Raw genomic sequence first — 23,369 nt, forward strand, 5'->3', positions numbered from 1 at the left:
TCTCTTCAATACTGAGTACACAATTTAAACAATCAGAGTCCAGGCTGAAAAAGGTATGTGAACCTCTGGGGTTATGCCTACTACAAAAGCTCTTTGGAGTCAGTTGGTTCATCAATGAGATGAAATAGGAGGTGTGAGTTCTAGAGGTACCCAGCCCTATATAAAAAGAACAAAATCAGGTTAATGACAGAGCCTGCTCTTCTCAAGAATGATTTGTTTATGTGCACCATGCCTCAATCAAAACAACTTTGTGAGGACATTACAATAATTGTAGAGATACATTAAGCTGGAAGAGACTACAAAAGCATTTCTAAAAACCTGAGTGTTCATCAGTCCATTGCAAGAGAAACTGTCTGCAAATGGAGGAAATTCAGAACTGTTGCTACTCTCCCTAGGGATGTGGTTCCTAAAAAAGATCACACCAAGAGCACAATGTGCAATGCTGAAGGTGAAAATGAACCCAAGGGAAATAGCAAAAGACCTGCAGAGATCGCTAGAACTTGTTAAAGTCTCTGTTCATGTGTCCACTATATGAAAAACATTGAACAAGAATGGTGTTCAGGAAATGACACAACAGTTCTCCAAAACAAAAACATTGCTGCATGTTTCAAGTTTGCAAGAGACCACCTGGATGTCCACAATGCTTTTGGCACAATGTTCTGTGGACAAATGAGACAAAAGTTTAACTTTTTGGCAGAAATGCACCGTTATGTATGGAGGAAAAAAGGCATTGCGCAACAACACAAAAACCTTGTACCAACAGTGAAACTTGGTGGAAGCAGCATCATGTTTTGGGGCTGCTTTGCTGCCTCAGGGCCTGGACAGCTTACAATTGTTGAGGGAACAATGAATTCAAAATTGTATCAAGACATTTTATAGAACATCACAATAGCAGTCCATCGCCTGAAGCTTAATAGAAGTTGGATGATGCAACAAGACAATAATCCAAAACACACAAGTAAATCAACAACAGATGGTTTAAAAAGAAAGTGCGTGTTTTGGAATGGTAAATTCAGAGTCCAGACCTTAACCCAATTGAGATGCTATGCCATGACTTGAAGAGAGCAGATCATGCAAAGTATCTCTGAAATATTGATGAACTAAAATTTTTGTATGGAGGAATGCTCTAAAATTCCTCCTAGCCATTGAGCAAGTCTGATCAGCAGCTAAAGAAAACGTTTGGTGAAGGTTACTGCTCCACTAAAGGAATTCTAGCAATTATTAAAATACAAGGGTTCACATACTTTTTCCAGCCTGGACTGTGAATGATTAAACAATGTGTTCAATAAAGACATGAAAAGTACAACTGTTTGTGTGTTATGTTTAGGCAGATTGTGTTCGTCTTTTATTGTGATTTAGTTGAAGATCAGACCACATTTTGAGTAATTAATGCAGAAAAACAGGTAACTGCAAAAGGTTCAGAAACTCCTTGCGACAGTGTATGCATAACTCACAAGTGAAAAAGTATCCAAATTTCTACTAGAGCCTGGGGTATAACCATAGCAGAATGGCACATGGTAACTAAATGTTTGAGGTCCAGGCAATATTTTACAGAATGTTAGCAGTCAGCTTGCAAGAAAAAAGCAGTTGCAATTAATTTGACTTTCACAATTGCTCAAAACACTTTACAGCCAATGAAGTAGTTGTATTAGCATTAATGTAGGAAACAAGTGAACTAACTGCAAAACTATAAGATCTAGGAAATTTGGCTGTGTAGATTCTGAATTGGCTTGCCCACAAGAAGGAAAAGGGTAGTAGTTGGTGGAGAGTAATCGGCCTGGAGGTCAGTGACCAGTAGTGTTCTGCAAGGATCTGTTCTGAGATCCCTGCTCTTTAACAACTGAGATGAGGAACTGGTAGGATAGGTTAGTAAGTTAGCAGATGAAACAAAGGTTGGTGGTGGTGTGCAGTGTAGAATGTTGCCATCAGTTATAATGGGATACTGATAAAATGCAGAACTAAGCAGAGAATTGAAAAAAAAAATTCTATTTATAAAGTGCAGAAAAGGCCTATCCAGTCCGATGAGCCCAGCAACTCACCTATTTAACCCAAGGCTAATCACAGGGCAACTTACAATCACTAATTAACCAACTAACCAGTAAGTCTTTGGACTATGGGAAGAAACCGGAGCACCTGGAGAAAAGCCATGCGCACACAGGAAGAATGTACAAACTTTCTTAGAGAATGCCGGAATTGAACTCCAATCTCTTGACGCCTCGAGCTGTAATAGCATTGCATTAACGACTACACCACCATGGAGTCCGCGCCACCATGGCGCCCCAAGTGGCAGATGGAGTTCAATCCAGAAAAGTGTAATTACTCTGAAAGGTCAAAATTGAAAGAAGAATACAGGGTTAATGGCAGGATTCTTAGTATGGAGAAAAAGAGGGATCTTGGAGTCCATGTCCATAGATCCCTCAAAGTTGCCACGCAAGTTATAGGGTGGTTAAGGCAGCAAATGGTGTGTTGACCTTCACTGGTTGGAGGATGAAATTCAAGAGCTGCGAGATAGTGTTGCAGATGGATATGTTGGCAAATGGATGGAGGGATGCATTGGACTGGTCTTGGAGTAAATTAAAAAGTCAGCACGACATTGTGGTTCAAAGGGCCTGTACTGTGCTGATACCGTTCTGTGTTTCATAATAGCTGACCAATCAATGATGAACAGACAGTATGCAGAGGTAAAAAAAAATTCCTTGCTGCAATTTGAGAGGGCAAGTGGGTGCCTGACATCAGTGGACCTGATAATAAGCAGAAGCAATACAACAGCTTCCGCAGTCCAGCACTGGACTGAAGAAAACAAATACTTCCCTGTCTGTGCATTACCATAAAGGGTAAGCTCACATTCCAGTGCAACTGCACAAATGATGCTGGCAAAGGTAAAACATCTGGTAAAACCAAGAAGGCCAAAACTCAAGTAAAACACTTAAGCCTATTCCTGGAAAATCTCAAGATGAACTTATCAAGGTTATGACAAAGTACCTGAATATCAATTTCACACTGTGAATAAATAATAACTACTAACGAAGTTACCAGGAAGAGTAGCAAAATTATTTGTGTATATAATGATCCTTTAATGTAGCAAAAATATATTGTTATGAATGTACCACAGCTCTGAGGGGCCGAAGGGTGCGGGGTAGCCCCCTCCTTTGTGAGAATCGCAAGATCACTATTAATTTGGGTCAAGAGACCCAGAAAATGAGAGACGTGCGGAATGTCTTGTTCCCCCGGCGATATAAAGCTACGGGAAACAGACATTGTCTCTTGAAGACAAACTTGTGTATTACAATACTGTGCTACGTGGAAGCCCTCAAGCAAAGAGGGCTGGTTGAGGGAGGGATTACATCATCCCCAACCTGATTGACATCTGAGACCCCATGAGTCAGGATAAAAGAGGGTCTGTGGGAACAGCCCCTCAGACGCACCAGAAGAAACGCTAGCGATCCCATAATAGCGGAAGCCAGTGGGAGGAGGCCACGTGTGTTCGGTTCCATTTGCCCCGGAACCGGTGGCTTTTACCATGGGAGACTGGCTTTTAGCTAACAACGGGGAAACCAACTCCCAACGACTCAAAGGATTGACATCATAAAGGGCCTGGGCAAGTTTTAAACCCGTCTTTCTCTCAAACCAAAACGCTGCAGCTTGAACGAACTAACAGTGACTTTTATATTTCCATCAGACAATACATTATCCCCTAGACAACGATAGAGCTATTTCTTATTGTTATTATACCCGCGCGTTTAGATTTAGTATTGATGGCGTATATTATCTGTAGTTTTTCATTGATATTATTTTGTGTATTTTTATCAATACTGTTAAAATAGTACCATCAGACTTCAACCGACCTCTCTATCTTTGCTGGTAAGTGACCCAGTTACGGGGTACGTAACAAAATGGAAAACTTTAAATACAGCAGGTCCATTTACACAGAATGTAAACTACAGCACTCGAACAGGCCTTTTGGCCAATGTCTGTGGTTGATATTTCTCAAGTCCCTGTTTATTTATAAAGGAGTACTGTAAAACACTCCTTTTCCAATTCCCTCTGTCATCATGGCCAAGCCAAATTTGAACCCAATCTATCAAACTACTGGACATATTGTGTGCTAAACACAGCGCAGAAACAACAACACGCAGTCAGTAAGTCGTTTCGAGACTAGTTTATTCAAACTTTGTGGTGCTGGCATTTAATCCCTAGCGGCCGCCCTCTCCAGGCAGAAATTACATCAGAGGTGCATTACCAAAGTCTCCCCCCGCGCGCTGGCTATCTGTGAGCCAGTTCGCCTGCGCAGCAAGTGGGTCGCCACATAACCCCACCCCACCCCCAGAACCAGTGATACACCCCCCAATGTCCACAGTCTGGATCAGCCTCTGTTTGGGAGGTCTGCCTCTGCACCACAGTGCCTGAACCTCGACTGGCTGTGCCAAGTCCACATGGGCTGCTTTGAGTTGGTCCACCGTGAAAACCTCCTCTCTCCCCCCAAAGTCCAGAACGTATGTGGACCCGTTGTTGTTGATCACCTTGAATGGCCCCTCGTATGGCCGCTGTAGCGGTGCCCGGTGTCCACCACTTCATACAAACACAAACTTACAGTTCTGCAGGTCGTTGAGGACATGGGTCGGGGTCTGTCCATGCTGTGAAGCAGGTATGGGGGCCAGGTTTCCGAGCCTTTTACGTAGTCTGTCCAGGACAGCTGCGGGTTCTTCCTCTTGACCCCTTGGGGCTGGTATGAGCTCTCCTGGGACGGCCAGGGGTGCGCCGTACACCAACTCGGCAGGACCCAGGGAAGCTCGTCCACTCAGTTAGGTCCTCTCAGGCGGGCCATGAGAGCCAACATCAAGTGACGGTGGAAGCGTTCCACTAGTCCGTTCAACTGCAGGTGGTAGGCAGTAGTGTGGTGTAGCTGCATTCCCAACAGGCTGGCCACAGCCAACCAAAGGCTGGAGGTGAACCGGGCGCCTCTGTCGGAGGTAATGTGGGCCGGTACCCCGAAGCTTGCTACCCAGGTTGCAATCAGTGCTCGGGCTCAGGAATCGGCAGGTGTGTCGGTGAGCGGGACCGCCTCTGGCCACCTCGTGAACCGGTCTACAATAGTTAGGAGGTACCACGCTCCTTGGGACACTGGTAGGGGCCCCACGATATCCACATGAATGTGGCCGAACCTCCGGTGGGTGGGTTCAAACTGCTGCGGCGGGGCTTTAATGTGCCACTGCACCTTGGCTGTTTGGCACTGCGCGCACGTTCTGGCCCATTCACTGACCTGCTTGCAAAGTCTGTGCCACGCGAACTTGCTGGAGACCAGCCGGATGGTTGTCCTGATAGATGGGTGCACCAAACCGTGTATGGAGTCGAAAACTTGCCGCCTCCAGTCTGCTGGGACGATGGGTTGAGGTTGGCCGGTAGCCACGTCGCACAGGAGGGTCCTCTCACCTGGGCCTACGAGAATGTCCTGCAGCTGCAAACCCGAGACTGCAGTCCTGTAACGGGGCATCTTGTCGTCTAACTGCTGCGCCTCCGCCAGTGCTGCATAGTCCACCCCCAGGGACAGGGCCTGGACTGCTGGTCTGGAGAGTGCGTCCGCCACGACATTGTCCTTTCCCGAGACGTGCTGATGTCCGTCGTGTACTCATATATGTAGGACAGATGTCACTGCTGGCGAGCTGACCAAGGATCGGACACCTTTGTGAATGCGAAGGTCAACGGTTTGTGGTCCGTGAACGCGGTGAATGGCCTGCCTTCTAAGAAGTACCTGAAATGCCGGATTGCCAGATACAGTGCCAACAGCTCCCAGTCGAAAGCACTGTACTTGAGTTCGTGTGGCCGTAGGTGCTTGCTGAAGAATGCCAAGGGTTGCCAGCGCCCCTCGATGAGCTGCTACAGCACCCCACCGACTGCTGTGTCGGATGTGTCCACCGTGAGGGCAGTCGGAATGTCCGTTCTGGGGTGCACCAGCATCACGGCATCTGCCAAGGCTTCCTTGGCTGCAAAGAAAGCGGCCGCGGCCTCCTCATCCCAAGTAATGTCCTTGCTTTTACCCGACAACAAAGTGTACAAAGGGCGCATATGGGCTGCTGAGGGGAGGAAACGGTGGTAGAAGTTCACCATACCAACTCCTGTAGGCCTTTGACCGTGTTGGGCCGAGCAAAGTGGCGGATCATGTCTACCTTGGCGGGCAGTGGTGTTGCCCCGTCTTTAGTAATCCTGTGGCCCAGGAAATCGATGGTATCGAGACTGAACTGGCATTTGGCTGGGTTGATTGTGAGGCCGAAATCACTCAGGCGGGAGTAGAGCTGGCGGAGGTGGGACAGATGCTCCTGGCGACTACTGCTGGCTATAAGGATGTCATACAAATAGATGGTGTCTAACTCCCAGCTGCTTTGGGCACCATGTGCAGGGGGGAGGCCCATGGGCTGTCAGACCTCGGTACGATCCCCAATTCCTCCATCCTCTTGAACTCCTCCTTCGCCAGGCGGAGCTTTTCCTGGGGAAGCCTTTGTGAGCAGGCATGGAGGGGTGGTCCCTTGGTCGGGTTGTGGTGCTGAACCCTGTGTCTGGGCACGGATGCCGTGAACTACAGTGCCAGAATCGATGGAAAGTCTGCCAGGATTCTGGTGAATTCGTTGTCCGACAGCATGATGGGAGTCCAGGTGTGGGGCCGGCAACTTGGCTTCACCCAGGGAGAACGTCTGGAAAGTCTCTGCATGTACCAGTCTTTTCCCTTGCAAGTCGACCAGCAGGCTGTGAGCTCACAAGAAGTCTGCCCCCAGGAGTGGTTGGGCCACCGCGGCCAGTGTGAAGTCCCACGTGAACCGGCTGGTGCCGAACTGCAGCTGCACTGTGCGGGTGCCGTTTGCAGCCCTCAGGGTGGGTCCTGGCTTCCTGTTGCGGGTGTCGTACCCCGTCGGGGGCAAGACACTGATCTCCGCTCCAGTGTCGACCAAGAAGCAGCGTCCTGACTGTTTGTCCCAGACGTACAAGAGGCTGTCCTGGTGGCCAGCCGCCACAGTCATTAGCAGCAGCTGGCCCTGGCCCTTGCAAAGTGGGCGACAACGGCGGGCTTTTGTGGCCCACCACTGGTGGTAGAACCACTGTTCACTGGTCTCCTCACTCCTGCCTCTGTGTTGTGTGCGCCCCCCTGCCGGGCCTGGTCTGGTCTGCTGTTGGGCACGTGGCCGGGTAATCTGACTGATGGACGCCACGCTCTCCCTCTTGGCTTTCCACAGCACGTCTGCCCAGGCCGCCACCTTCTGGGGGTCGCTGAAATCTGCATCAGCCAGCAGCAGATGTAAGTCCTCGGGCAGTTGCTCTAGGAACGCTTGCTCGAACATGAGGCAGGACTTGTGTCTGTCAGCCAGGGCCAGCATCTCGTTCATCAATGCTGACGGCAGTCTGTCTCCCAAACCATCCAGGTGAAGCAGGCGGGTATCCCAATGAGCAGCGTTTTGAATGTTTCGTATTTGCCTTCTTCCGGAGGTGACTGTATGAAATCCGCAACCTGGGCGGCCGTCTCCTGGTCAAGGACACTCACCACATGATAGTAACACGTGGAATCAGAAGTTATCTGCCGAATCTGGAACTAGGTTTCTGCTTGGCTAAACCACACACGCGGTTGCAGCATCCAGAAAGTTGGCAGTTTTAGCGAAACTGCGTGAACAGATGAAGAGTCGGTCATCTTTGGTCCAAATCCCATTTGGACTGTCGGGGTCACCAATGTAGCGATGTGCTACACACAGCGCTGAAATAACGACACGCAGTCAGTAAGTGGTTTCGAGACTAGTTTATTCAAACTTCGCGACACCGACATTTAATCCCTAGCGCCCGCCCTCTCCAGGCGGAAATGGCATCAGAGGTACATTACCAAAGTCTCCCCCCGCGCGCTGGCTACTTGTGAGCCGGTTCGCCTGCGCAGAAAGTGGGTCGCCACAATATGAACCTTAATCTTATTATCTCATCAAAAGCCTTACTAAAATACATTTACTGCTCTAATTTCAAGCACTTTCACCTCAAAAAACTCAATCAAGTTTATAAGGTATACCAAGTGCCTTTAGTATGAATGCCTTTCAATATGTGAGGGGATCTTTTCCCTCAGATTCTTCCCCAATAATTTCCCTACCATTAATGCAAAACTTATCAGCCTGTAATTTCCTGTTTTGTCTTTAAAGCCCTTCTTATTGTGGTAAAACACTATTTTACTTTTCTCTGGGAACTCACCTGTGGCTAGAGGATACAAAAATATTTGTCAAAGTCTCAGCAATCTCTTCTCCTGCCTTTCAATAATCTGGGATAGTTCCCATCGGCCTCCCACAACTTATCCACCTAATGCATTTTAAGAACCCTAATACCACCACTTTGTAGATTTCAACATTCCTTAGAATATCAGCATAACCCTCCTTGATCTCACTATCCTCCAGGTCCTTCACCAAGTACTCATTTAGTACCTCACCCACTTCCTCCGGCTCCAGTAAGGCTGTTCAAGTCTATCAATGCTTAAAGCCAATAGAAATAATGCTGATTGCGGCTGTACTATCCTCACAAGGAGATCTCGGTGGAAACAAGACAGTCACTTGGGGTTAACTAGTGCATTTTTAAAAAAACAAGATTTTCAACTCCCAGTATCAACTATCTTGCTGGCTAACGTACAGAGTCTGCTAAATAAAACTGATCATCTCACAGCTAGGGTGCTGCATCAGGGGAACATAAGGACCACTTGCGTCCTTTATTTCACAGAACCCTGGTTAATCCCTCCTGTACCGGATGCAGTGATTCAAATTGATGGGATCACTACACACTGTCATACCTCTCAAAAGCAGAATTGGAAGACTATGCCTCCTGATCAACTCCCCGTGGTGTACTGATGAGTCAGTGACATCCCAATATTGCTCATCAGACCTGGAATACCTCGCAATGAAGTGTCATTCATTTTACCTACTGCGGGAGATTTCAGCAATCATTTTGGCAGCAGTGCCAAATAGGCTCTAGATGATGTGAACAATGTGATCAACAAGCATGAAACAGCATATTCTTCCCCATTATTTTGGAGGATTTTAAACAGGCCAGCTTAAAAACGTCACCAAATAATTATCAACAAATCACTTATATTACCAGAGGAAACACATTGAACCAGTGTTACACCACTGTGCTTACCGTGCTATTCCACATTTAAACTTTGGAAAATCTGATCACCTAGCTTTACTACTCTCTGTGTATAGGCAAAGTGAATACTGCAGCACCAACAAGGTATGGACAAGGGATGCACAGGAGCACTTAACAGGACTGCTTTGAATCAGTGACTACTGTCCAGAAGCACTCACATTTACAGTGATGAAATGTTTTGAGAGGTTGGTCACTGCCAGAATGAATTCCTGCCTCAGCAAGGACCCACTGCAATTTGCCTATTGCCAAAATAGGTCTATGGTAGACACAACCTCAACGTCTCTTCAAGTGGCCATCGATCATCTGAACAATAAAAACAGGATTCATCTTCAAATCCAGAGGAGTATGCCGTAGATGTTACCAACTTCATTAAAACCTGTGTGGATGAGTGTGTGACTATGAAAACTTGCTGTACATTTCCAAACCAAAAACTGTAGATAAACTAGGAGGTTTGTCATCCGCTGAGGGCTAGATCTGTGGCATTCAAGTCTGGCTACCCAGGTCTGTACAAGACAACCAGGTGTGACCTGTGTAGGGTTATTTCCAGAGCAAAGAAAACAATTTCCAGCAAGGTTGGAGGTGACATCAGATGCTTGTCCACTCTGGCAGGGCTTGTAGGACATTACTTCCTACAAAGAGAAACCCAATGTCATGAACGGCAGCAATGCTTCACTATGTACATGTTGGGTTGGGAAAGATCAGGTTGTGGATTTTTGCGTAGTGAGTATAAACGGCTCCAGTAAATGGGGTAGTGTAGTGGCTGCAGGTTTGTGGGGGTGTTGCCAGCGTGGATCGGGGTGTGCCTCCGATTAGTTTGCATATGTGCCCCCTAGACTTTAGGGTTAGGTTTGAGGATAGGGCTAGTGGATGTGTATGTTGGGTTGGGAGAGATCAGGTTGTGGAGTTTTGTGTGGTGAGCATGTGGGGCTCTGGTGGATAGGGTAGAGTAGTGGAGCCAGTTTAATCTGGACCATGCCTTTCATTATTGTGGTCCAACACGACTTTAATAAACCGGGTGTGCACTGAGAGACATCAAGCTTGGGCTCAACACCTTTTATGCACGCTTTGAAAGGGAGAATACAACTTCAGCTGCGAGGATTCCTGCTGTACCTGTTGACCCTACAAACTCTCAGAGGCCAATGTTAGGCTGTCTTTCAGGAGGGCAAACATCAGGTGCAGATGAAGTACCTGGTAAGGCTCTGAAAACTTGTGCCAACCACTACTGGGTGTATTCAAAGACATTTTCAATCTCTCACTGCCACAGTCAGAAGTTCCCATCTGCTTCAAAAGGGCAGCAATTGCCCAAGAAGAGTAGTGTAAGCTGCCTTAATGACCATTGTCCAGCAGCACTCACATCTACAGTGATGAAATGCTTCGAGAGGTTGGTCATAGCTAGAATCAACTCCAGCCTCAGCAAGGAACTGGACCACTGCAATTTGCCTATTGCCACAATAGGTCTAAGGCAGACCCGTGCAATCTCAATGGCTCTTCACATTGCCTTAGATCATCTGGACAAGACAAATACCTGTGCTACGATGCTATTCATTGAGTATAGCTCAGCATTTAACACCAATGATTCCTACAGTCCTGATCGAAAAGCTACAGAAACTGGTCCTCTGTACCTCCCTCTGCAATTGGATCTTTGACTTCCTAACCAGACCACAATTTGTGTGGATTGGTAGTAACATCCCCTCCTCACTGACGATCAACACTGGTGCATCTCAGGGATGTGTGCTAGCCTACTCTCTACTCTCTCCAAACCCATGATTGTGTGGCTAAGCACAGCTCAAATGCCATCTCTAAATTTGCTGATGACACAGAATCTCAGATGGAGATGAGAGGGCATGTAGCAACAAGACTGAGTGCCATTACAGCAACAACCTTGTACTCAACACCAGTAAAACCAAAGAGCTGATTGTGGACTTTATTGGAGTATAAAAGTTGCATTATTTGCTGTGTAACCAAAACTATGTAGTCAGTTTGCTATGCATGTATCCAAAATGAAATCCTAGGAATGTAGAAGACAATGGTGTGTTAATGTGTTCATGAGAGGTAGCTAAGAGATGTAGTCAGCTTTGAAACTTGCTATTTGCTATGCATGTACCCAATTTAGCAGGAGAATGAAATATTAAGAATGTTAATGAAAGGTAGCTAAGAGATGTAGATTAGAACATGATTAAGTCACAAAGTATTAAGAATGTAAACTTGCTATTTGCTAGAGAATGAAATCTTAGGAATGTAAAAGACAATGGTGTGTTAATGAGAGGTAACTAAGAGATGTAGATTAGAACTGTACGTGTGGTACATGTGAAACTAGACCAGGAGATTGCTATAAAAAAATGCTGTGTCCAAAGATCGGTGGGCAATCAACGTCCTGCTCAATGACTGTCTCAGCTTTGATTTACAAATTAAAGTTTAACCCTTCTTGAAGAATCTTCTGCGTCTCCTGGTCATTTGTGAGACACGAAAAACCATGACAACTTCAGGAAGAATAAGACAGGGGAACATGGACCAAACCTCAGAGGTATCAGAACTAGAGACACAATTCAAGTTCCTGGGTGTCAAAATCTGAAGATCTAACTTGGTCCTGACATACCAGTGCAACTATAAAGGGAGCAAGGCAACGGCTATATTTCATTAGGAGTCTGTGGAGCTTTGGTTTGTCACCTAAAACTCTTGAAAACTTCTACAGGTACCGTTGAGAGTAATCTAACAGGCTGCATCATTGCCTGGTATGGTGCAGATGGGGAGCTACTGCACAGAATCAAAGGAAGCTACAGAAAGTTGTAAAGTTAGTCAGCTCCATCACGTGTACTAGCCTCTGTAGTATCCAATACATCTTCAAGGAGTGGAGATGACTCAAAAAGACAGCGTCCATTATTAAGGAACCCCATCTTCTCACTGTTGCTATCAGGAAGGAAGTAGGGAAGCATGAAGGCACACACTCAGTGGCTCAGAAACAGCTTCTTCCCCTCTGTCAACCAATTTCTAAATGGGCATTGATCCCATGAACACTACCTCACCTTTTTATTTTTGATTTTGCACAATTTTTAATGTAACTATTTAATATACATACATATTTACTGCAAATCATTTATTTCTTATTTTCTATATTTATCTTGTAATACACTGTACTGCTGCTGCTAAGTTATCAAATTTCACGACATATGCTGGTAATATTAAAACTGATTCTGATTGTGAAGTCTATTTTGGAGAAATGAAAAGTCATCCACAGCTTTCCTACCGCTTTTATACCTTGTATGTCTATATATCTGCTCCTCTCTCTCCTGCTGGCTGTCTCTCCTGCTGGCTGTGGAAGACCTGTAGAGTAAACTCCATTGTCATTGCACCTTTCTTATTCATGATTCACCTATATTGCCTCACTGGCAGATCCATCAAGAATGCCATTGTTATTTTACATAATTAGTGTAAGCCATCTGTTTTCTTAAGGCCTGAGTAATGGTATCTGCACATACAACTGAGAATGTTCTCTCTCTTTCTCTCACCCACTTATGGATAAAATTAATTCATGGTTATCAAAAACTGGGCCCATTGATACCTGGGGACAGCCCGTAGTGCAGACACTAGACTCAGGAAAATTTATTTAAAAGGATAGAAAATGATGTATCAATAATTTAAACAAAATAAGCATAAAATATCAGAAGTGGGACTTCAACTGGTGTGTTCAATCTCCCTGCTTTCCATGCAGAAGACTTCAGAGTTCTTTGCAAAGAATTCATTTAGACTGGAAATATCAATGTTTAAAAAGGCTAAAAGTTCATTGTTTTCAAAAACCTACACTTCCAGTTAACATTCAATTTTAAAATATTAATTACATAAAGTTTACCTCTCCAGTGTTTCCATCTTGTTGTGCCATTGCTGAAATCAAAATAAGCATAGCCATTAGATTCTAAGCTGCTAACCCTCTGCTTCTGGAATTCTGAACTGTTTAATACCCCATAAAGTGCCTTGAGAAAGTATTCAGCCCCCAAAACATTTTCACATTTTACTGTCTAATTTTCCAAATTTAAAATATACTGAAGTAGGAGATTTTAAGCTAATCTACAAAACATTGTGCATCATATCAGATCAAAAGAAAAATACAAAAGCCTGCCAACAATTTACTAATAATCAAAAACCAAAATTGAGGCTGAATAAGTATTCAACTGTTTTGTAATTACCACTCTAACTTTCCTCAGGTGTAATACTATATATTACCTTACCAACTCACCCAATTTGTTGATGCAGAAAATCAGAGGATCACCTGAATGAATACCTCCTCTCTCTGAAAGGTCTAACAGAGTGGTAGATTTTCAACAAACCAAACCAAATGAAGACAAAAGAACATTCCAAGGCACATCAGGAAAATGATAATAGAAAAGCACAAATCTGGGGAAGGGTAAAAGATCATCTCAAAGGCAATGAACTTATCTTGGTGCTCAGTACAGTCCATCATGAAAAAGTGGGAAAAAAATATGAAACCACAGCCACACTGCCCAGATCAGGCCACCCCTCTAAACTTAGTTGGCAGCGAAGAATTGACATTTGTAAGAGAAGCTACTGTGATGCCAATAGTAACTGTGTGATCTGCAGAAGTTAGTGGCTGCAACTGGAGATTAAGTTCCACAATCTCTAAGGCCTTGTACAAAAAGTGTATTTATGGAAGAGTGGCAAGAAAGTCCTGGCTTAAAAAAAACATATCCTTGTCCATAAAGACTTTGCAAAGCAACAAGAAAGATGGACGAGCTTAGAGCATAGATTGATAACTGGAAATATGATGTTGTAGCTATTAGTGAAACATGGTTGCCGGAGGGGTGTGATTGACAACTAAACATTCCTGGATTTCGTTGCTTCAGGTGTGATAGAATGGGGGGGACAAGAGGGGGAGGTGTTGCGATGCTTGTCAGAGAAAATATTACACCAGTGCTCTGGCAGGATAGATTAGAGGGCTTGTTTAGGGAGACTGTTTGGGGGGAACTGAGGAATGGGAAAGGTGTAGTAACACTTAAAGGGGTGTATTATAGACCACCTAATGGGGAGCGAGAATTGGAGGAGCAAATTTGCAAGGAGATAGCAGATATTTGTAGTAAGTGCAGGTTTGTGATTGTGGGAGATTTTAATTTTCCACACACAGACTGGGAAGCCCATACTGTAAAAGGGATGGATGGTTTGGAGTTTGTAAAATGTGTGCAGAATAGGTTTTTGCAGCAATACATAGAGGTACCGACTAAAAAAAGGGGCAGTGTTGGATCTTCTGTTAGGGAATGAAATAGGTCAAGTGATGGGGGTATGTGTTGGGAGCACTTTGGGTCCAGTGATCACAATGCCATTAGTTTCAATATAATTATAAAGAAGGATAGGACTGGACCCAGGGTTGAGATTTTTGATTGGAGAAAGGCTAACTTTGAGGCGAGGCGAAAGGACTTAGAAGGAGTGTATTGGGACAATTTGCTTTATGGGAAGGATGTAATAGAGAAATGGCAGTCATTTAAAGGCGAAATTTTGAGGGTACAGAATCTTTATGTTCCTGTTAGGTTGAAAGGAAAGGTTAAAAGTTTGAGAGAGCCATGGTTTTCAAGGGATATTGGAAACTTGGTTAGGAAAGAGAGATATCTACAATAAATATAGGCAGCATGGAGTAAATGAGGTGCTCGAGGAATATAAAGAATGTCAGAAGAATCAAGAAAGAAATTAGAAAAACTAGAAGAAGATACGAGGTTGCTTTGGCAAGTAAGGTGAAAATAAATCTGAAGGGTTTCTACAATTATATTAATAGCAAAAGGATAGTGAGGGATAAAATTGGTCCCTTAGACCATCAGAGTGGACAGATATGTGTGGAACCGAAAGAGATGGGGGAGATTTTGAACAATTTATTTTCTTCGGTATTCACTAAGGAAAAGGATATTGAATTGTGTAAGGTAAGGGAAACAAGTAGGGAAGTTATGGAAACTATGACGATTAAAGAAGAGGAAGTACTGGCACTTTTAAGGAATATAAAAATGGATAAATCTCCAGGTCCTGACATTTCCCTAGGACCTTGAGGGAGGTTAGTGTAGAAATAGCAGGGGCTCTGACAGAAATATTTCAAATGTCATTAGAAACGGAGATAGTGCCGGAGGACTGGCGTATTGCTCATGTGGTTCCATTGTTTAAAAAGGGTTCTCCAAGAGTAAACCTAGCAATTACAGGCCTGTCAATTTGACGTCAGTGGTGGGTAAATTAATGGAAGGTATTCTTAGAGATGGTACATATAATTATCTGGATAGACAGGTCTGATTAGGAACAGTCAACATGGATTTGTGCGTGGAAGGTCATGTTTGACAAATCTTACTGAATTTTTTGAAGAGGTTACGAGGAAAGTTGACGAGGGTAAAGCAGTGGATGTTGTCTATACGGACTTCAGTTAAGGCCTTTGACAAGGTTCCGCATGGAAGGTTAGTTAGGAAGGTTCAATCGTTAGGTATTAATATTGAAGTAGTAAAATGGATTCAACAGTGGCTGGATGGGAGTAGTGGTGGATGACTGTTTGTCAGGTTGGAGGCCGGTGACTAGTGATATGCTCAGGGATCTGTACTGGGTCCAATGTGTTTGTCATTTACATTAATGATCTGGATGATGTGGTGGTAAATTGGATTAGTAAGTATGCAGATGATACTAACGTAGGTGGCGTTGTGGATAATGAAGTAGGTTTTCAAAGCTTGCGGAGAGATTTAGGCCAGTTAGAAGAGTGGGCTGAACGATGGCAGATGGAGTTTAATGCTGATAAGTGTGAGGTGCTACATTTTGGTAGCAATAATCCAAATAGGTCATACATGGTAAATGGTAGAGCACTGAAGAATGCAGTAGAACAGTGATCTAGGAATACTAGTGCATAGTTCCCTGAAGGCGGAATCTCATGTGGATAGGGTGGTGAAGAAAACTTTTGGTGTGTTGGCCTTTATAAATCAGAGCACTGAGTATAGGAGTTGGGATGTAATGATAAAATTGTACAAGGCATTGGTAAGGTTGAATTTAGAGTATTGTGTACAGTTCTGGTCACTGAATTATAGGAAAGAGAGTACAGAGAAGAGTTACTAGAATGTTACCTGGGTTTCAGCACCTAAGTTACAGGGAAAGATTGAACAAGTTGGGTCTTTATTCTTTAGAGCGTAGAAGGTTGAGGGGGGACTTAGAAGTATTTAAAATAATGAGGGGGATAGATAGAGTTGACATGGATAGGCTTTTTCTATTGAGAGTAGGGGAGATTCAAACAAGAGAACATGAGTTGAGACTTAGGGGGCAAAAGTTTAAGGGTAACATGAGGGGGAATTTCTTTAGTCAGAGGGTGGTAGCTGTGTGGAGTGAGCTTCCAATAGAAGTGGTAGAGGCAGGTTCGGTATTGTCATTTAAAGCAAAATTGTATAAGTATATGGACAGGAAAGGAATGGAGGGTTATGGGCTGAGTGCGGGTCAGTGGGACTAGGTGAGAGTAAGCATTCGGCACTGACTAGAAGGGCCGAGATGGCCTGTTTCTGTGCTGAAATTGTTGTATGGTTATAGTGGTGGACATAACATCGTGCTATGGGAAATGCTGAAGCTGCAAGGACTGCAGATCTGGTCAGAATTGATGGTAAGATGGATGCCGAATGCTGCTAAATACAGAGAGATCCTGGATAAAAACCTGCATGCCTCTGCCAGAAAGAAACTGGGGAGGAAGCTTGTCTTTTGGCTGGACAATGACCAAAAGCATACTGCTACAACAACCATGGAATGGCTTCATATTAAGAAAATTGATGTCCTTGAATGGCCCAGTCAGAGACCTAGCCTTAAGCCGATCAAACACTTCTATTAAGACCAAGATTGCTGTCCACTGCTGCTTCCAACTAACCTGGCATAGCTTGAGCAATTTTGCAAAGAGAAATGGGCAAATCTTATGTCATCACATTGCGCAAAGCTAATATAGACTTATTCAAAAAGACAACTGGCTCTAATGGCTGCAAAAGGTGGTTCAACTAAGTGCTGACCAAAGGGGGCGGGGTTGGAGAGAGAAGAGGTGAATATTTTTGAAACACTGACATTTCAGTTTTTGAATTTTTAGTTTTTCATGCTTTACAATTTTCCCTCTTTCAGCTTCTACTATGAAAAAAGCATGTGATTCACAAATAAAATGTCAGTATAATTGATCAAAATCTCTAGTTATAATACTCATTTATGTGAACAAAGGGATGTACTTTTACTAGGCACTGTAACTGGCATTTTGCAAACAGCATCTGTGCAGTCTTATCCTGTATTTAACTGATTTAGAATACATTACTATATTCAAAACCAATATATTTATATTTTTCCTCCAGATCCTGAATCTGATCACCATAGATAACTGTTAACACCCAGAAATATTTTTTTTCCATTTCCAAAGAGAAGCATATTTTTCTCATGTACACAACGGGACCAGTACATTTTGGCCCAATTAAGCAGCTTCCCCAATTAGCCAAAATTTCATGGAAAAAACTAAAAAGGTATAAAAAAATGACAGCTGTTTAACTAAGTAAAAAAAAGCTATGCATTTAAATGAAATACACAGAACATATGAGAACACCACCTACATCACTACAAGACTATAAAACTGTATTAACTAATAGCTATCGACTGAGGAATGTGCCTGTTCCGTATTGGTCGTTTTTTTTGTGCGGGCAGAGGGATTTGGGGGTTGAGGTGCCTGTCCCATTTTTGTTTGTTTTTTCTTCTGCGAGGAGGGGGATTTGAGGATTGGTCATCATGCTGCCTTTCTTTGCTTTCATGGTTTCAGGACTACCCAGAGAAAAAAATTCAAGTTGTATACTACAAGTGAGCTTTTGAAATTTAAATTCATCCACTATATGCTGTGTGTTCTTCTGATTGACTGTAAGGGAACAAACATCAAGTGCAGTTAATGGACTACCTTCATTCGATACTTTTGATGATTACATCTTCCAAGTCATCACTTGCATTGTAACATTCAAGATGACTGCCAACACCTTCAAATTCTTTATAGTTCTTAATTAAATGAAGTAGTGAAATTGTTTCATTTTCACTCCCAGCCCAGCCATTTCTGGATCTCCAAGCCCAAATGCAAGAAACTGGAGTGAGCAAAACAGTTATGTATTGTCTTACTGCTTGTATCTCACCAACCATCAGTGGCAAGTCACTGCTTTTTGAACACAAGAACATGCAACTAATGCTATTTAAAAACTGCTAGCTCTAAACCCAGTACCATAACTGATGCTAGTTACAAGCTTTTGGTAACAGTCTCCTGCCCCAATTAAGCGGCATAGTGTTGCAAAGTTTTTGTTCTTTGAGAGTTGTCTATAAGAAGCTGCTGGCCTGATTAACTGATGGCCCAATTAACTGAAATCCACTGTATTCTAATACACTCTTTATCTTGCTAATTTGTTAGTGTAATGCACTTTATCAGAGGGATACAAAATTCAGGATGAACAATCTTATCACTGGTTTTAGAAATCAATAGCAAGCTGTATAAAACTCTTCTTTGCAATTTTATAGACAAAGGGAGCAATGGCAGTGTACTAGGTGCACATGAAGATATAGTAACAAGGAGTACGTGTTAATCTGCTGATCTTATAACTGGTCATTATTGTTGCTTTAAGGTACTAACAGAATTAAGAACAGGCCTCAATCTGAATAGCACTGTTAACAAATAAAGGCTTTTAGAATACCTCACATTCTGACACAAAGACAATGTTCCCTTTAACATGTGTGTTCTTTCAGATCTTTTGCTACTAGCAAAAGAATTTAAACTATACACTGAAGGTTGTCACCCTCTATTTCATTGGCATGTTAAGTATATTTCACGACTGTACATAATCATATTTCCTTTCTGGTTACGGATGCCAACGGGGTTGACAACATGGAGTTTGTGATTTATCTACACATTTTAGAACTGGCTTATTTATACTGTTTTTATTGAAATTATTCATTTTGTTGGCACTGGGCAAAAAATTGCTATCACAAGATTTTTGCACACACTGGTCATTCCAAATTAGAGGGAACATTGCAGAGCCAACATGTGGCAAGTAACATTTACACCATACGTTCCGATTCTGACAATGTATCTCAGACCTGAAACATTAACAATCTCTCTTTCCACTGATGCCCGTTTCTAGTATTGCCGACATTTTATTTTAGATTTCTAATATCTATAGTCATGCTTTTTTAACTTTCAAACAGGGAATCTTAACATTCAAATGGCCCTACATTAACCAAATTTATCATTATTAATATCACCAGAGACCAGAAACTCACCCGAATGGGCCACATAAATACTGTGACAACAAAACAGATCAGAGGCTCTGTATCCTGTGTAAAATGAATTGTATCGTTACCCAATTTTTCTACCACATACAGGGTGAAAATTAAAAACATAATGGAATACTCTCCACCTGCCTGAATGACTGCAATGCTAATAACTCTCAAGAAACTCAACAACATCCAAAATAAAGCAGCATCCATCAACCACAAGAAAGATTCATTGTCTCCGTGACTAGCATATAGCGGTTGCAGTATGCATCACCTACAATGTATAACAAGAGAAAATCTGTAGATGCTGGAAATCCAAGCAACACACACAAAATGTTAAAGGAACTCAGCAGTTCAGGCAGCATCTATGAAAAAAAGTAGTCAACATTCTGGGCTGATATCTTTCCGCAGGACTGGAGAAAAAAGATGAGTAGATGTAAAAGGTGGGGGAAGAGAGAGACAAACCCAAGTTGTTAGTGAAACCAGGAGGGAGAGGGATTAAATAAAGAGCTGGAAGTTGATTGGTGAAATGAGGTGAGAGAGGGAAAATGGGATGAGTAATGGTGAAGGGGATTGGTGGTCATTACCGGCAGTTGATGTTCATGCCATCAGTTGGAAGCTACCCAGATGGAATACAAAAGGTGTTGTTCCTCCAACCTGAGTGTGACCTCATCGTGACAGTAAAGGAGGCCATGGATTGACCTATCGAAATGGGAATGGGAAGTGGAATTAAAATGGGTGGCCACTAGGAGATCTCGCTTCTCGGCAAAACCGTTTCCCAATCTACGCTGGGTCTCACTGATACATAGGGAGCACCAGACACAGTACATGACCCCAACAGACTCACATGTGAAGTGTCAACTCACTTGGAAGGACTGTTTGGGGCCCTGAATAGTATTGAGGGAGGTGGTGTTGGGGCAGTTGTAGCACTTGTTCTGCTTGAATGGAAAAGGAGTTACATAGGGAGCTTTTCAACTTCATCAACTTTTCTAATCAGATTATTGAGCCTGTTGGCATCACTCGCATTGATGCCTTTGCCCCAGCACACCACTGCATGGAATATTGTACTGGTAACAGACTGGTTGAACGTGTGGAAGAGTGGCCTGCATACGCCAAAGGACCTCAGTCCTCCCAGGAAGTAGAGGTAACTCTGGCCCTTCTTATACACAGCCATTGTTGGTGTTCCACTCAAGTCTGTCATCCAAGTACTTGTAGATCCTCACCACATCCACATCAACATCAACAGTAACAAGGAACACTGCAGGCTTAATCTTCCTAAATTCCATCATCAGCTCCTTTCTCTTGCTGAAGTAGATCTGCAGATGATTCAGCTTGCACCATTTAACAAAGTCTTTCAAAAGAGTCCTGTATTCATCATCCCTTTATACACTCAACTATTGCTCAGCCATCAGCGAATTTCTGCAATGACATGACTTAGTGTTGTATCTAAAGTCTGAGGTATACAGGATAAACACAAAGTCCATGGGACACAAGCGCTGCTTATAGCCATGTCTGATACACAACTCTGAAGCTGCACAAACTGTGGTCTCCCAGTAAAGGAGTCCATTATCCAAGATACAATGGAAGCATCAACCTGTATTGAACGGACAAGGGTCAGAGGTGAGTCAGGACCAGCCACTTGAGGGTCTTCATGATGTGTGAGATCAGGACCACTGGACGGCAGTCATTCAAGACTTTCGGTTGGCCCTTCTTGAGTACTGGGACCACACGTTTTCCAGTCAAGACCCTTTTCAGGCTGAGACTCAGATTGAAAATGCACTGCAAAATTCCACACAACTGCTCAGCACACTCCTTCAGGACATTGGGGTTCACACAACATGGTCCCAATGCTCTTCCGTGTCTGAACTTCCCCAGAACACTCCTCACCTGCTCAGTCGAGAAGTTAAGTACATAACTGGGGACTTAGTAGAAGGTGGGGGCTGGCATAGGTGAACATCAGTACAACAGCAGTTAGTATTTAGAGGTGTGGATGGTAGGTGCAGGGCAAAGAGGGGACATAGACAGTAGAGGCCTGTGTTGCTCATCTAGTGTTGAACTGGAGTGGGGAGGAGAGAGGAGGGCAGGTGTCCTGGAGATCAAGAATGCCACAAGAGGTTCAGGTATGGTCTCCGGAAAGTCACCTCTCTGAGTGGAGATTCCGGACTGGAGTGGAATCAACGAGGGATACTCAACAGTTGTGGCAGGATTTGAATGCTATAACCTCCTATAAAGCCCAATCATGCGATATTGGGGATGCAGAGACCTGCTTCCAGATGAGCTCAATGCCTTCTATGCTCAGTTTGACCGTTAGTACAGGAGGGAACTATACCACACCCCCACATCTCCCAATGATCCTTTGGTCCCAGAATCTGAACGTAACATGAGGGCTATCTTTGAGAGAGTGAATCCAAGGAAAGCATGCAGTCTGGACAGAATAGTACCTGGTCGAGTTCTGAAGACCTATGCAGACCAACTGGCTGGTGTACCCACTGATATCTTCAACCTCTTGCTCCAGCAATGTGAGGAACTCGCCTGCATCAAGCAGGCTTCAATCAAAACAATACCCAAGAAGAGCAGGGTAACCTGTCTAAATGACTAAGACACTTACTTATATGGCACTTACATCCACAGTGAAGTGTTTTGAGGGGCTTGTGTTGAAGCATATCAGCTCCTGTCTGAATGGTGACGTGGATCTGCTCCAATCTGCCCGCCAAAGCAACAGGTCTACAGCAGATGCTATCGCATTGGCTCTTCACAGAACTGGAACATCAGGACAGCAAAGATGCATACATCAGGACGCTCTTTATCGCTTGGCATTTAACACCATTATCTCCTCAAAACTAATCAGTAAACTCCAAGACCTGGGTCTCAATGACCTCTTGTACAATTGGATCCTGGATTCCCTCACTTGTAGACCCCAGTCAGTTCAGATTGGCAAAAACATCTCTTCCACAATCCACAGCAGCACTACTTTACACTCATGTCTGGGTGGCTAAATATAGCTCCAACATCATATACAAGCTTGCTGATGACATCACTGTTGTGGGCTGTATCAAAAGTGGTAATGAATCAGTATACAGGAGGGAGATTGAAATCTTGGCAGAGTGGTGTAATAACAACCTCTCACTCAATGTCAATAAGACCAAGGAGCTGATTGCAGTCTTCAGAAGAGGGAAACCAGAGGTCCATGAGCCAGTAATCATGAGAGGATCAGAGGTCAGTAACTTTAAATTCCTGGGTCACTATCTCAGAGGACCTGGCCTGGATTCATCAGACAAATATTATTAAAAAGAAAGCACAGTGGCACCTCCACTTCCTCAGACGTTTGCAGAAGTTCAGCATATCATTGAAAATCTTGGCCAGCTTCTATAGATGTGTGGTGGAAAGTGTGCTGACTGGCTGTATTACAGCCTGGTATGGGAACACAAAGCCTTTGGGTGGAAAATTCTACAAAAGACCAGTACATCATGGGTAAAACCCTCCCAACCACTGAGCACATCTACTGTAGAAAAGCAGCATCCATCAGTGTTCCTCACCACCCAGGACATGGTCTTCTCTTGCTGCTGCCATTAGGTAGAAGATACAAGTATCTCAGGACTCACACCACCAGGCTCAAAAACAGTTACTCTACCCCACCCCACCCCCCCCCCCCCCCCCCCCCACCGATCATTAGGCTCTTGAAGAGCTTCATTGGTTCAAGGAAGTGGCTCACCAACTCTTTCTCAAGCTCAATAAAAGTCAACCTTGCTGGTGATGCCCAAATTGAAAACAAAAATTAAGAAACAAAAATCTGCAGACTCTGGTAAAAGTCCACCTGTATCATAGAATATGCCTGAAAGAATGCCTTAGTCCACCTAGTCTTTGACATCCATTTAGCATCTATTCACACAAACCTGATATTGTTCATGCCACATACACACAAAAACACTCCCGATTCTACACTC

The 23,369-nt window shown here is 43.8% G+C and overlaps 1 protein-coding gene across 1 annotated transcript in view; it reads right to left on the bottom strand.

Annotated features, from left to right (window-relative positions):
- The window catches only part of sugt1 (SGT1 homolog, MIS12 kinetochore complex assembly cochaperone), a 167,814-nt gene that overhangs the window by 123,495 nt on the left and 20,950 nt on the right, over nucleotides 1-23,369 (bottom strand). The window contains exon 7 of the mRNA XM_059964741.1: nucleotides 13,001-13,032. Coding sequence (XP_059820724.1) covers nucleotides 13,001-13,032 — 32 coding nt within the window. The remainder of the gene's footprint in view (nucleotides 1-13,000; nucleotides 13,033-23,369) is intronic.

Source organism: Hypanus sabinus, chromosome 3 (assembly GCF_030144855.1).
Source record: "Hypanus sabinus isolate sHypSab1 chromosome 3, sHypSab1.hap1, whole genome shotgun sequence".
Lineage (NCBI taxonomy): Eukaryota > Metazoa > Chordata > Chondrichthyes > Myliobatiformes > Dasyatidae > Hypanus > Hypanus sabinus.